Genomic DNA, 13,344 nt, shown 5'->3' with positions numbered 1-13,344 from the left:
TCATTTGCAAATATTTTCTACTAGTCAGTAGAAGAACTGGCTTGTTATTTTCACCTTTGTAACAGGTCTTTCACTGAATAGAAGTTTTTCTTATTTAGTTAGTTGGTTCGTTAGTTAGTTAGAGAGAGCACATGCAAGAGAGAGGCAGAGAGAGGAGAGAGAGAATCCCAAGCAGGCTCCATGCTGATAGCACAGTGCCCAGCACTGGCCTTGATCTCACGAACTGTGAGATCATGACCTGAGCTGAAATCAAGAGCAGAATGCTCAACTGACTGAGCCACCCAGGCACCCCCCAAAGCTTTTCATTTTGATGAAAACCAATTTATCTATTTTTATGGGTCTTAATTCTTACATCATGTCTAAGAATTCTTTTACTTGATCTGGGTCCTGGTTTCACAATTATGTTCAGTTTATAAACATTCATGAATCTATGCACTTTCTGAAAGTATGCTACACTTAAATTGAAAGTAATGGTGGGGCATCTGGGAGGCTCAATTGATTAAGCGTCGAGCATCGTGCTCTTGATTTTTGGCTTAGGTCATGATCTCATGGTTGTGAGATTGAGCCCCACATCTGAGCTCTGTGCTGGGCATGGAGCCTGCTCAAGATTCGCTTTCTGGGGCGCCTGGGTGGCTCAGTTGGTTGGGCGTCCAACTCTTGGTTTCTGCTCAGGTCGTGATCTCACAGTTCATGAGTTCGAGCCCTGTGTTGAACCCTGTGTTGAACCCTGTGCTGAGGATTCAGAGCCTGGAGCCTGCTTCGGAATCTATGTCTCCCTCTCCCTGCCCTTCCCCTGCTCATTCTCTGTCTCTCTCTTTCTCTCAAAAATAAATAAACATTTAAAAAATTAAAAAAGACTCCTCTCGGGCATGAGATGGGATGGGGTAGAATGGAAATGTTTATTTTTAATACTATTATTACTATTTTTTAATATTAAACAATAGCATATTTCATACTGTTTGAATATTTTTCTTTTACAACCTTTTTAAACAGGCTAAAACCAAAAACCAAACCACAGTTGCTTTAGTACACTGGTTCTCAACAGAGAGTCCCCAGGGGACATTTGGCAACATTAGGAGACATTTTTGGTGTTACAGCTGGGTGGAGGTGCTACTGGCATCTAGTGGGTAGAGGTCAGGGATGCTGCTAAACATCCTAGAGGGCACAGGACAGCCCGCAATGACGAATTATCCAGCCCCAAATGTCATAGGTGGTGAGGCTGAGAAACCCTGCTACGCAGCAGGTTTTGTCACAACCGTAAAGGCTGTGTTGTTTTTGGTTACTAATATAACATAGTAATTGAAATAAAATACCTAGAGATCAGTCTTTAAAGTGACCGTCATGTGACTCCTGGGTGGCTCAGTCCATTAAGTGTCTGACTCTTGGTTTTTGCTCAGGTCATGATCTCACAGTACTTGAAATCGAGCCCCAAGTCTGGCTCTTTGCTGACACACAGAGCCTGCTTGGAATTCTTTCTCTCTTCCTCTCTCTCTGCCTCTCCCCCACTCGTATTCTTTCCTCTCTCTCTCTCTCTCTCTCTCTCTCAAAATAAACAAATAAACTAAAAAAAAAAGTGACTGGGGTGCCTGGGTGGCTCAGTCGGTTAAGCATCCGACTTCAGCTCAGGTCATGATCTCACAGTTCATGGGTTCGAACCCCACGTTGGGCTCTGTGCTGACAGCTCAGAACCTGGAGCCTGCTTCCGATTTGTGTCTCCTTCTTTGTCCCTCCCCTGCTCACACTCTGTCTTTCTCTGTCTCTCAAAGGTGAATAAATGTTAAAAAAATTTTTTTAAGTGACTGTTATGCATTAGAAATTGCTAAACAAAAACACATTTGCTTTTCGTTTTTTGTGGCATATTTAAGTAATTCTCTTTTGTAAAAGGACTAAACATCCCTTTATATTAGTACGTTTTTTTCATGCAATTTAAAAACTTTTGTTGAACCTCACTCTATATTTTTGTTATTATGGTTGAAATAACTTTGAACTCATTTCTGAGGGAGAAATAGACTCTGACTATTGAACTTGTCTTTTCATCTCTAGTGCTTTCTCTAAGGTTTAAATTGTAAAACCCAAGGTCATCCTTCACTTCTTTTCTTTAAATGAAAGCTTGCTTTTCTTTTTGGTGGTCTGCAATAGGTTTTCATAGTTTACAAATATAAGCAGCTGCTTTGATTGTAGGAGTGCCTCTGAGAGACTTTACAGCCTCTCCCAATCACAGTACTTGAAATTGAGTCTCCTTTCATGTAAAGAGACTCTTCCTTCCAAATTTAATTATGTATGATTTCTATGCCTCTTTTCTGTATGTTTGAGATTCTGTTGTTTGCTGATTAGAATGCTATACTTTTTCTAGTCTATTGTCACCTCCTGCATCATTGTCAGTGGCTTATGAAATCCATTTATACCGGGGATGTGCTATTCTAATATTTTCTCTTCTTCACTCATGACTGAGTGTCATTATTTCAATTGTCCTTGTGGCACCCAAGTACATCTTAAAGTCTTTCATATTTAGCATTCTAAAATAAATTAGAGAATCCAGAGCTGTTTCTGTTTTAGAGTCTTCGTTTCCATGATGAGCCTTCAAAACATATATTATTCCCTACATCCTTTTGGGTTTGTGTGATGTTTACGGTTTTTCAGTTTATTCTATGGAAGAAATTTTTGTCAGATACTAGCAGGTATCACATACCTTTTTTTTTTTCCCATGCAGAACTTATAAATTAGGTTTCAGTATCCTTTCTCTTAATTTTGCTTACCGTTATTGATTCTTTTCTTTCTGATTCTTTTTGAGATTCTTTGTTTTGAACTTTCCATGGTAGCAAGAAAGCAGAGGGGTTAAGAGCTCTGGAACCAGACTTCAGAGTTTGGGTGTATATCCTGACTTTGCCACTGGCTAACCTCTCTGGGCCTCATGTGTAAAAAGAAAACAATAATTCCTACCTTCAGTTGGTGTGAGGATTAAATTATTTAATATATATAAGTTGCATAGAGGAGTGTCTGACCCTACATGTGTAGATACTAGTCATCAAAATGGATTTTTGTTGGTAGGTGCGCCCACACTCTGCATCTTTCAACTTTCCTAAAGGACCAACTAATAAATGAACTGAGCAGTTGAGACTGATCACAGCTCATTAATCAACATAGACACCTGACATGAGAGCCAGTTGTGTGTGTGTGTGTGTGTGTGTGTGTGTGTGTGTATTTTTTAATGTTTATTTATTTTTGAGAGAGACAGAGCACAAGTGGGTGAGGGGCAGAGAAAGTGGGAGATGCAGAATCTGAGGGAGGCTCCAGACTGTCAGCTGTCAGCACAGAGCCCAATGCGGGGCTTGAACTCATGAGCCGTGAAATCACAACCTGAGCCAAAATCAGACGCTTAACTGACTGAGCCACCCAGACACCCCCCAGTTATATATTAACACTGCCACATGAAGGCTGCTATTTGCCAAAGTTTATCATAAAAATTTAATTGAATCACTGTAATTATATGAAATGGTAGGAATATATTTTGAGGTCTTGTAAGAGTGTTCCCAGACTAACGATCTGAACAAGACTATATCTATTAAAAGGAAAAATTCAGTGGTCAATAAACATGTGAAACTGGGGCGCCTGGGTGGCGCAGTCGGTTGAGCGTCCGACTTCAGCCAGGTCACGATCTCGCGGTCCGTGAGTTCGAGCCCCGCGTCAGGCTCTGGGCTGATGGCTCGGAGCCTGGAGCCTGTTTCTGATTCTGTGTCTCCCTCTCTCTCTGCCCCTCCCTGGTTCATGCTCTGTCTCTCTCTGTCCCAAAAATAAATGTTGAAAAAAAAAATTTTTAAATAAACATGTGAAACTGTCTGCAAACTTTTCTACTGATCACAATGTGCACATTCAAACAACAAGATGACCACTTCCATAAATTACAGTACTAAAAATGAAAAGTGATGATAATTGATAAATCGAGGAGAAGATATAGTGAAACACCTTCATGAACTGCTGGTAGAGTGTAAGCATTAAGTGGAAACTTTACTTTTAAAGTAGTATGTGTAAAACAACTTAAAAATGTTCATACTCTCTGGATCAATAATTCAATATCTAGAAACCTACTCTAAAGAAATAATAAAAATTTGGGTATTAATTGCATGGGTGTCCACAGCACTATGTGTAATAATCAAGAATTAAAAACTGACTAATAAGCATTATGGGGCTTATATTGTAAGACTCATGGGGTTTACTAAACATTGTTGTGACCCTCTGATAGATACTTGTTGAGAGAAAGAATTTATAATTACATTAAAATGATGTTTACTTAGTAAATTGCTATGTAATTTGTACTTGCCTTAAGTGAAAAGGCTGGACAAAATAAGATGTGATGCAAATGTATTTTTAAATACTTAGGAAAAAGATGAAATATTATTTCTATGTTAATCGTGTTTGCTTTTTTATTTGTAAGATGACAGATTTTTTCCTACTGCATTTAAAAATTTTTATTTATTTATTTTGAGAGAGAGAGAGCGAGAGAGAGAGCGAGAACTATTGGGAGAGAGACAGAGACAGAGGGAGAGAGAGAATCCCAAGCAGGCTCCATGCTGTCAGCACAGAGCCAGACACAGGGCTTGATCTTGGACGCCCAACCGACTGAGCCACCTAGGCACCACTCTAGTGCATTTTAAAAATGCTTTTTTTTATTTCTATATAATCTAAAAAGAGAACACCCCCCCCCAACCATTGTAATTGCATGGAAAGGAGAAGAAATTTGCCACACAGTGACAGAATTTTTGAAATGCAAAAAAGAGCAAGCAGTGAAATCCACAACAGTCTAGTATTAGTATTAGGGTGAACCAGCCCCCATCTCTTTTTTGCCACTGACAACCAGGATGGTCTGAGACAGGGCACCTCCTTTGCCAGGAGATAGAAAATGCTTTATTACAAAAAAAAAATTTTTTTAAGAGAGAGAGAGTGCAAGTGGGGAAGAGGGGCAGAGGGGGAGAGAGAGAGAGAGAGAGAGAGAGAGAGAGAGAGAGAGAGAGAGAGATTGGGAGAGAGAATCTTAAGTAGGCTCCATGTTCAGTGCAGAGCCCAACGCTAGGCTTTATCCCACAACCCTGGGATCATGACCTAAGCCAAAATCAAGAGTCAGACATTCAACTGACTGAGCCACCCAGGAACCTAATAAAATGCTTTTAAAAGGGGCACCTGGGTGGCTTAAAAAGTGGCATCAGACTCTTGATCTTCATCTGTCATGAGTTCACATCTCACTTTGGGCTCCGCACTAGGCATGGAGCCTACTTAGAAAAAAAAAAGTTTTAAAAAGCAGGTACTGCTGCTATGTAAAAGGTAGGACTATAAAGTTATTACAGTTGAATACCTAAATTTTTTTTTAATTTTGTAATGTTTATTTATTTTTGAGAGAGAAAGAGAGAGAGACAGAGCATGAGCAAGGGAGGGGCTGAGAGAGAGGGATACACAGAATCAGAAACAGGCTCCAGGCTCTGAGCCGTCAGCACAGAGCCTGACGCGGGGCTCAAACTCATGAACTGTGAGATCATGAGCTGACCCGAAGTCAGACGCTTAACATATTGAGCCACCCAGGTGCCCCTGAATACGTAAAATATTTTAATGGCAGCGTAAATAAAGGATTTTATTTTGATTGTTTTCTGTGATAATTAAAATGAACAAAGTGGAAAACTTCCCAAGCCTGATTGGGAATGAATGAATGAAATATCAGAATGATAGACTTCCCACCTGTGTGACAGGCATCTGAGCCTAGGGCAAAGACTTTATCCAACAGTTCTCTTAAATAGTGGTAATAGATAACAGACCATAGAAACCAGAGAGCTAATTGTAACTTCTGGGTTATGATGGGGTATTTTAACTACTATTTGCATCTGTCGCTGTTTGATACATTAAATAGGGCAAAATCACCAGCGGCAACAACTTCTAATGAAGGAACCTGTCAACAACAATGTATTCTAATAAGAAAACACTTATTTAGAGAGCAGTACTTTTCATAAATCAGGTTGGTTTTCTACCATGTTTTTTAAGCATAATGATTATTTTCTAGAGGATAAAAAGGAAGTTTTTCCTTCCTTGAGAGGTTATGTGCCATGATTAGATCAGAAAGATGTCATAGTGAAAACTTTAATAAGCCTTGCCGCCTCCTTTCAGTCCAGAGTTATATCTGTAGCTTCCATATGGGGCAGGGATTTCCATCCTCACCAATTGTGAATGATGCCCCAGGGAGGCATTATGGAAAAGACCACGTTCATTTGGGGTTTTTCACTGCTGTGGCCAAAGGATTCTCTCCAGTTACCCACCCAGATGGAATTTGTGGCAGCTTAGCAGCCTGGACACTGACATGATAAAAAAGTGTAAAATACTGAATTTCTATGTGTCTATGTGGTTTTAGCTTTGATCTTCATTTTCAGTTATACAATTAAGCATGTCCACATCTGTCTGGGCCTGGTGCTCCAGGAGCAGATACTTTTCCCATTATTTTAGTTCTAAATACTTTCTCTAACTTAAAAGGAATCCATGGTATGAAACTTTAGCTTAGGAAAATCGATATTCACTTTGTCAGCAAAGTAGTATGTTGAATAACTGAGTTACTCTTTCCTGATACTGCAGGAGTTTGACCAAGACGAGGATTGCGGTCATTCCATTTTGCTTAGTGAAGGAGGGGATCCAAGTGGTGATGGACAAGATTGGCAACCCAGGACAGAAGGTATCTGGCTTCGGTCCTTGATGCGTTCACAAAGTTAACATTGATTATTTGGATTCCTGCCACCACCCCAATTTCAGTAGTGCTTGGTGCAGAACCTTGAAAACAGCACAAGGGAAAGAGGACCCACTCATCATCCTATCCTTTGGTTCTTATCTCAATCAGCACGTCTCGGCAACTTGCTGGCCCAAATGGCTATCTCTCTTATGTGTCTCTCTTGATTCCACCCTGCTCCAGCTCAGCCAGCCATTCTCTGCCTCTTTCCTTTTTCTCTGACAACATCTTTCCCTCCGTTTATTGCCTCTCAGAATCTTCTATCGGCTCCAGGGATCTGTTCTCTTCCAGAATCAAGCATTTCTCCATCAGCTGTTGTCCCAAAGCTCCTTTCTTCAGGGAAAGATGGGAGACTGAACAAGGCACTAAAGCCCCAAGTCTCAGTCCTTTATTCTATGAGTATATAAGTCTGGAATTTTTCCAGAACAACACCCATTCCAAATATGTTATCCTGTCATATCCTTAAGAGCCTTTGCATTTAACAGACCACAAGGTATTTGCAGATTCTCCCCTCAGAAAATAGTCTCGACAGCAATCACAATGATCTGTCATCTACTCACCTATAAACTTCTTTTTATTCATTTAAAAAAATTGTTTAAAATATTTGTTTTTGAGAGAGATAGAGAGACCGTGAGTGGGGAGTGTCAGAAAGAGAGGGAGACACAGAATCTGAAGCAGGCTCCAGGCTCTGAGCTGCTACAAACTGCGAGATCATGACCTGAGCCAAAGTTGGATGCTTAACCGACTGAGCCACCGAGGCGTCCCTAAACTTCCTAAATTAAATGTTTATTAGCACTGCTCCAATTTCTCTCTGGCAGTTTTCTGACTTCCATTTCTAAACCCCGGGGAGGTTGTCCTCTCGGATGTCTTTTCTTCTGCAACCCCGTCAACCTCCCCGAACACTGCTTTGCTGTCTGAGCCACTGTCTCCTTTGTCGCCTTATGTGATGCTGCCCTCTCCTGGGGAGTTCCTGCCTCTCTCAAACTCACTTGGAATCTCCTTTCTCCAGGCCGAGAGCAGAGAATAATTTAGTAACATTTGAAATAATTAACACCATGAAACCTGAAACATGTAATTAAAATTTAAAAATCCTGGCCTCCTTCCAAACACTCCTCGTGGTCTTTGACTTTCAGACATTTCAGAGCAGAGTTCTAGGAACAGGTGTGTCCAAAGCACCTTCCAAGAGGTTAAATAATTTCTTTATTCTACTCAGTTTGGAGATGACTTGCTGTTAATTCTTTTTACATGATTTATAATGTTTTATAATTTAAGGTTTTCGTATAGGAGCCATAGCATTTATGTAGCATCTCCACTAAGCTCTTGCCTAAAATTTGAGCTTTAATTACTTGGGATACAAACTGGAAAGAAACAATTATGTGTCTGTTTAATTTTCTTCTCATAGTTCATAGTCTTTATTAGTTATTCTTAAGTCACAAGTGTGAAATAAAAACATCTGGGGCACTATTGTGCACTGTATTCATCTTAAGTATCAATAAATCTCTTTAAACCCCATTTACACGTTTCTAACGTACTTGAAGTTGTTAATGTTTAAATGCTTGCACACTTTATAAAAACTTTATGTATATGCCATATGAGTATCTATTCTGTTGCAGACATACACATTTGTTTAATTTATCTCAGTTCACTGTATTCTATTCAAAAGGGAGCATCAATAAGATATATATAATGTTTGGATCACACCCACGGACTTTAACAACTAAGTATTCCTGCTGTACGCATTGGCTTAATTATAGGCTTTTATAGATGATAATTTGTAAAATACAATTTATGGCCCCCTAAAAATCCTTCATCCTTTTCCTTAGTGTAAAAATCTTCTAGCACTTCTCACTCAGCTGTTTTCCTAGAACGATGATCAGATGCAAACGTTGTAGACTGCATTGAGCATGTAAAGTTACTCTTTTCATAAATGGATAAGAACCTATATACTAAAATTACTGGGCTTAAAAGAATTTTTTAACGCAGTGCGTATCCATCAGGATTCTTAACTGCAGATAACAGAATTTACTCTGGTTGAGTTAGCAATGAAGAAGGTTTTAAAAGATAATAGAGGAGGGCCTGGGTGGTTTAGTCAGTTAAGCGGCCAACTTCGGCTCACGTCATGATCTCGCAGTTCATGGGGTTGAGCCCGACATTGAGCTTTGTGCTGACAGCTTAGAGCCTGGAGCCTGCTTCGGAATCTGTGTCTCCCTCTCTTTCTGCCCCTCCCCTACTCATGCTCTGTCTCTGTCTCGCTCTCAAAAATAAATAAATGTTTAAAAAACCTGTGTCGAGAGTCACTATTTAGGAAATTATAAAAATGTGGAGAGGGTATTTAAAAATATTTTAAACACAACAAGAAGAAAACACAGGAGAGTAAGACTCTTCTGGAGGCAATAATTTTTCTTTGTTGAATGACTTAGACTGGGACAATTTTCAGTTTTCATTTTAATAATGGCTTAACATTAACAAATTAATGATCGTTTTTCCACTTTGAATATCATTTTCACCTCTTCTGTGAAATTGTTTCTGGCTATATTTAAGTGCTGCCTCTTAGTTTCTTTCTACTGTAACATTTTCTGATGGGGTTACTTTACCTCTTCTTATGTGGAAAGATGCACTCAAGAACAAGTGTTTTATTTTTACATGTGACAATGCATCATCTTTCCTGGTGGTTCTGGAACCTGGTAGGTTCAGAGGCTCCCATGACCATTCACGCTCAATGAAGAGACAAAATGGAGAACATTTGTATGTTCCCAGTAGATTTCAGAGTCCATACATTCTATAACCTTTTTGCCCTCCATTTATGACCCAACGATTAGGATGAGGCCATTAGCTTTTTTTTTTTTAATTTTTTTTTTTAATTTTAGAAGGAGAGAGCACGACCAGGGAAGAGGGACAGAGAGAGAGAAAGAGTCTTAAGAAGGCTCCATGCTCACTTCAGAGCCTAACACAGGGCTTGATCCCACGACCCTGAGATCATGACCTGAGCCAAAATCAAGAGTTGGATGCTCAACTGACTGAGACACCCAGGCACCCCTAGGATGGGGCCATTAACTTTGAACAATTTCCACAAGGGCAGGTATTTCTTATACTTGCTTATTGTATCTTTTGTTCCTTGGTTTGAAAAAGAAATCAACCAATTAACAAACTATTGAACACGTTAAATTTGCTTAAAAACATTCTAGGTTTATTAGTTCTCAATAATTGTAAAAGTACAGTCATTTTTAAGAATGTGTTCACATGAATATGCTGCACACAGTTTTCCAACTTTCACAGCAAAGTACTAACTGCAGCTAGCATTTGTATAGACTATCCTTTTCACTGACAGTTTAGTTATTAGGAATGTATGCTGTATGTTTTTCTTACTTTAACATGTCAGCTAGGATTTTGCACTTGAAGATGGCTACAAAAATATTATAAAAGACATCCATCTTCCTTTCAAGTATGAGAGCAGCCTTGATGATGTCACACAACCTCATGGTTATCAGTTTCTTTGTCTATAAAATGAAGGGCTTGGATCAGATGATCTCTAAGTTCTTTCCAGCTCTGTAATTCCAAACATCTTATTTTGTGTCGCTGAATAGCGTGGTGGTAGCATCTTTGAAAAAATTTTAAAAATATATTGGTCATTCCAAGGAAACCTCATTTTTGGAGATGTGATCCCTGCTATTTTATAATAGCAGAGAACATCCGATCATGTTGTCATATTTGAGAAACATCAAGAAAACCAAAGCTAGATTATTTAGTAACTTTCCCAAGATCACCCATAAAAAGCAGAGGAGGGATGTAGATCCAGATCTGTCTGATTCATACCCTTTTATCTTCTCTGCTCTACTTCTTCCCTAGCATGCCATCAGTGGGGCTTTTTAAAACCATAGCCCCCCTAGACATAGGGAGATGCCCTAAATGGCCTTCAGAAATACATAGACAGGACTGAACACTGGGACAAGCACTGGGTTGTTTGGAAAGCATACACCTCTGTGTTCCCACAACACCATTTGTACACTTCTATCACAATGTTTACATTGAAATGCTCTTTGCTTTCTTATTTATTGTCTTTACTAAGGTCACAGTAGCACCTTGTTTATTTCCGTATCTTCAGCACAAAGAGTTGGGCTTGGCATATACTTAATAAAAGTTTGTTGAATGGAAAAACATGAATAGATGAACAAATCTTAAAAGTGGCATGGTTCCCACTAGTTTTTTTAAATGTAAATTTAGCATGTTATATTATAAGCAAGCATTGATGCTACAAGCTGGAACCGTCTGGCTTAAGGGTTATAGTGGGAATCATTCCATGGAATCAGAAAGGAGTTGACCAAAATTCATATAACAAGCAAGTTCCCATGGGGCAACATAAATGATTTCATTTAAATCTCACAATGGTCCTGTGAAGTAGGTGTCGTTAGTTACACTTTACAGGAGGGCCTGTTTTCTCCATCTAAGGAGAAAACATTGCTCACCATAAAACTTTATTTTATATCTGGAAAGTTTTGTTACATATTTTTTTTTTGCTCTTTAAGCAAGCATTGATTCAGGACCCGTCATATGCTAGATAGGAAAAATATAAAGATGGCTGAAACTCAGTCCCTGGTTAGTGTCCCTGTAATTTTTTAAAGTTTTTACTTAAATTCCAGTTAGTTAGCATACAAATAATATTAGTTCCAGGTGTGCAATATAGTGATTCAAATTCTATACATTACTCAATGCTCATCATGTTAAGTGTGCTCTTAATCCGTTTCACCTATTTCACCCATCCTTCCACCCACCTTCCCTCTGGTAACCATCAGTTTGTTCTCTATACTTAAGAGTCTGTTTCTTGGTTTTCCTCTCTCTCTCTCTCTTTTTTTCCCTTTGTTCATTTGTTTTGTTCCTTAAGTTCCACATATGAGTGAAATCATATAGTATTTGTCTTTCTCTGATTCATTTAACATTATTCTCTCTAGACCCATCCATGTCATCACAAATGGCACAATTTCGTTTTTTTAATTAAAAATTTTTTAATGTTTATTTATTTTTGAGAGAGAGAGCATGCACAAAAGCAGGGGAGGGGCAGAGAGAGAGGGAGACACAGAATCTGAAGTAGGCTCCAGGCTCCAAGCTGTCAGCACAGAGCTTGATGTGGGGCTCAAACCCACAGACCATGGTATCATGACCTGAGCCGAAGTCAGACACCCAACCAAGCCATCCAGGTGCCCCTAGATTTCATTTTTTATGGCTAATATTCCATTGTATATATATAAATACCACATCTTTTTTTAAAGTATAAAAATACAGTCAGTGTTTATTTTTCTCCATCAGACATAAATTCAGGATTTGTTAACAAATTCTTCACAACAGAAATTAATTACTGATCAACAACATCTACAGAGCCGAATAAAGCAATGTCACCTGATCAATGTGTCTGCCCTTTATCCACAGAATATAGTATTTAAAATAAAATAGTTAGACAAAATGGTTAAATAAAAAGGCATTGACAGAACATATATTGTACTTTTTTTGAGTCATCAGTCTTAAGTCTCTGACATTGCTACTTGCATTTTATAGCACATTGATTCAATTCCAATAACATTCCCCTAAGACTAGTTAATGGCCTAAAAATTATACTTAATTTGTAAAGTTACAATACATTTTAGTAATTTATACCCCACATCTTCTTTATCCATTCATCAGTTGATGGACACTCGATCTGTTTCCATAATTTAGCTATTGTAGATAATGTTGCTATAAACATCGGGGTGCATGTATACCCTTGAATTAGTATTTTCAGTGAAACCAGGAGCTGGTTCTTTGAGGATATCAATAAAATTGATAAACCTCTAGCCAGACTTATCAAACAGGAAAGGGAAAGGACCCCAAAAAAGAAGCACAAATGAGAGAGGAGAAATAAAACAAACACCACAGAAATACAAACAGTTATAAGAGAATATTATGAAAAACTATATGCCAACAAATTGGACACCTGGAAGAAATGGATACATTCCTAGAAACATATAACCTCCTAAAACTGAAGCAGGAAGAAATAGAAAACTTGAACAGACTGATAACCAGCAACAAAATTGAATCACTAATCAAAAACTCCCAACAAATCAGAGTAGGACCAGATGGCTTCATAGGTTTGAATTCTGTCAAACATTTAAAGAAGAGTTAATACCTGTTCTTCTCAAACTATTCTAAAAAATGGAAAAGGGGGGCGCCTGGGTGGCGCAGTCGGTTAAGCATCCGACTTCAGCCAGGTCACGATCTCGCGGTCCATGAGTTCGAGCCCCGCATCAGGCTCTGGGCTGATGGCTCAGAGCCTGGAGCCTGCTTCGGATTCTGTGTCTCCCTCTCTCTCTGCCCCTCCCCCGTTCATGCTCTGTCTCTCTCTGTCCCAAAAATAAATAAACGTTGAAAAAAAAAAAATTAAAAAAAAAATGGAGAAGGAAGGAAAACTTTTAAATTCATTCTGTGAGGCCAGCATTACTCTGATACCAATCTGTAATTATTTTTATTGTTATTATTATTTTTTAGTTTCAGGTATACAATATAGTGATTCAACAATTCTATATATTACTCAGTGTTTATCATGATGAGTGTACTCTTAATCC

At 38.7% G+C, this 13,344-nt stretch overlaps 1 protein-coding gene across 2 annotated transcripts in view; it reads left to right on the top strand.

Moving 5' to 3' along the window:
- MAP3K19 (mitogen-activated protein kinase kinase kinase 19) overlaps nucleotides 1–13,344 on the top strand; it is a 41,160-nt gene that overhangs the window by 6,944 nt on the left and 20,872 nt on the right. For both annotated transcript variants that reach the window (XM_043573275.1, XM_043573274.1), the window contains exon 4: nucleotides 6,607–6,703. In XM_043573275.1, coding sequence (XP_043429210.1) covers nucleotides 6,607–6,703 — 97 coding nt within the window. The remainder of the gene's footprint in view (nucleotides 1–6,606; nucleotides 6,704–13,344) is intronic.

This window comes from Prionailurus bengalensis, chromosome C1, assembly GCF_016509475.1.
Source record: "Prionailurus bengalensis isolate Pbe53 chromosome C1, Fcat_Pben_1.1_paternal_pri, whole genome shotgun sequence".
Lineage (NCBI taxonomy): Eukaryota > Metazoa > Chordata > Mammalia > Carnivora > Felidae > Prionailurus > Prionailurus bengalensis.
This window is presented reverse-complemented; position numbering and strand designations above follow the sequence as displayed.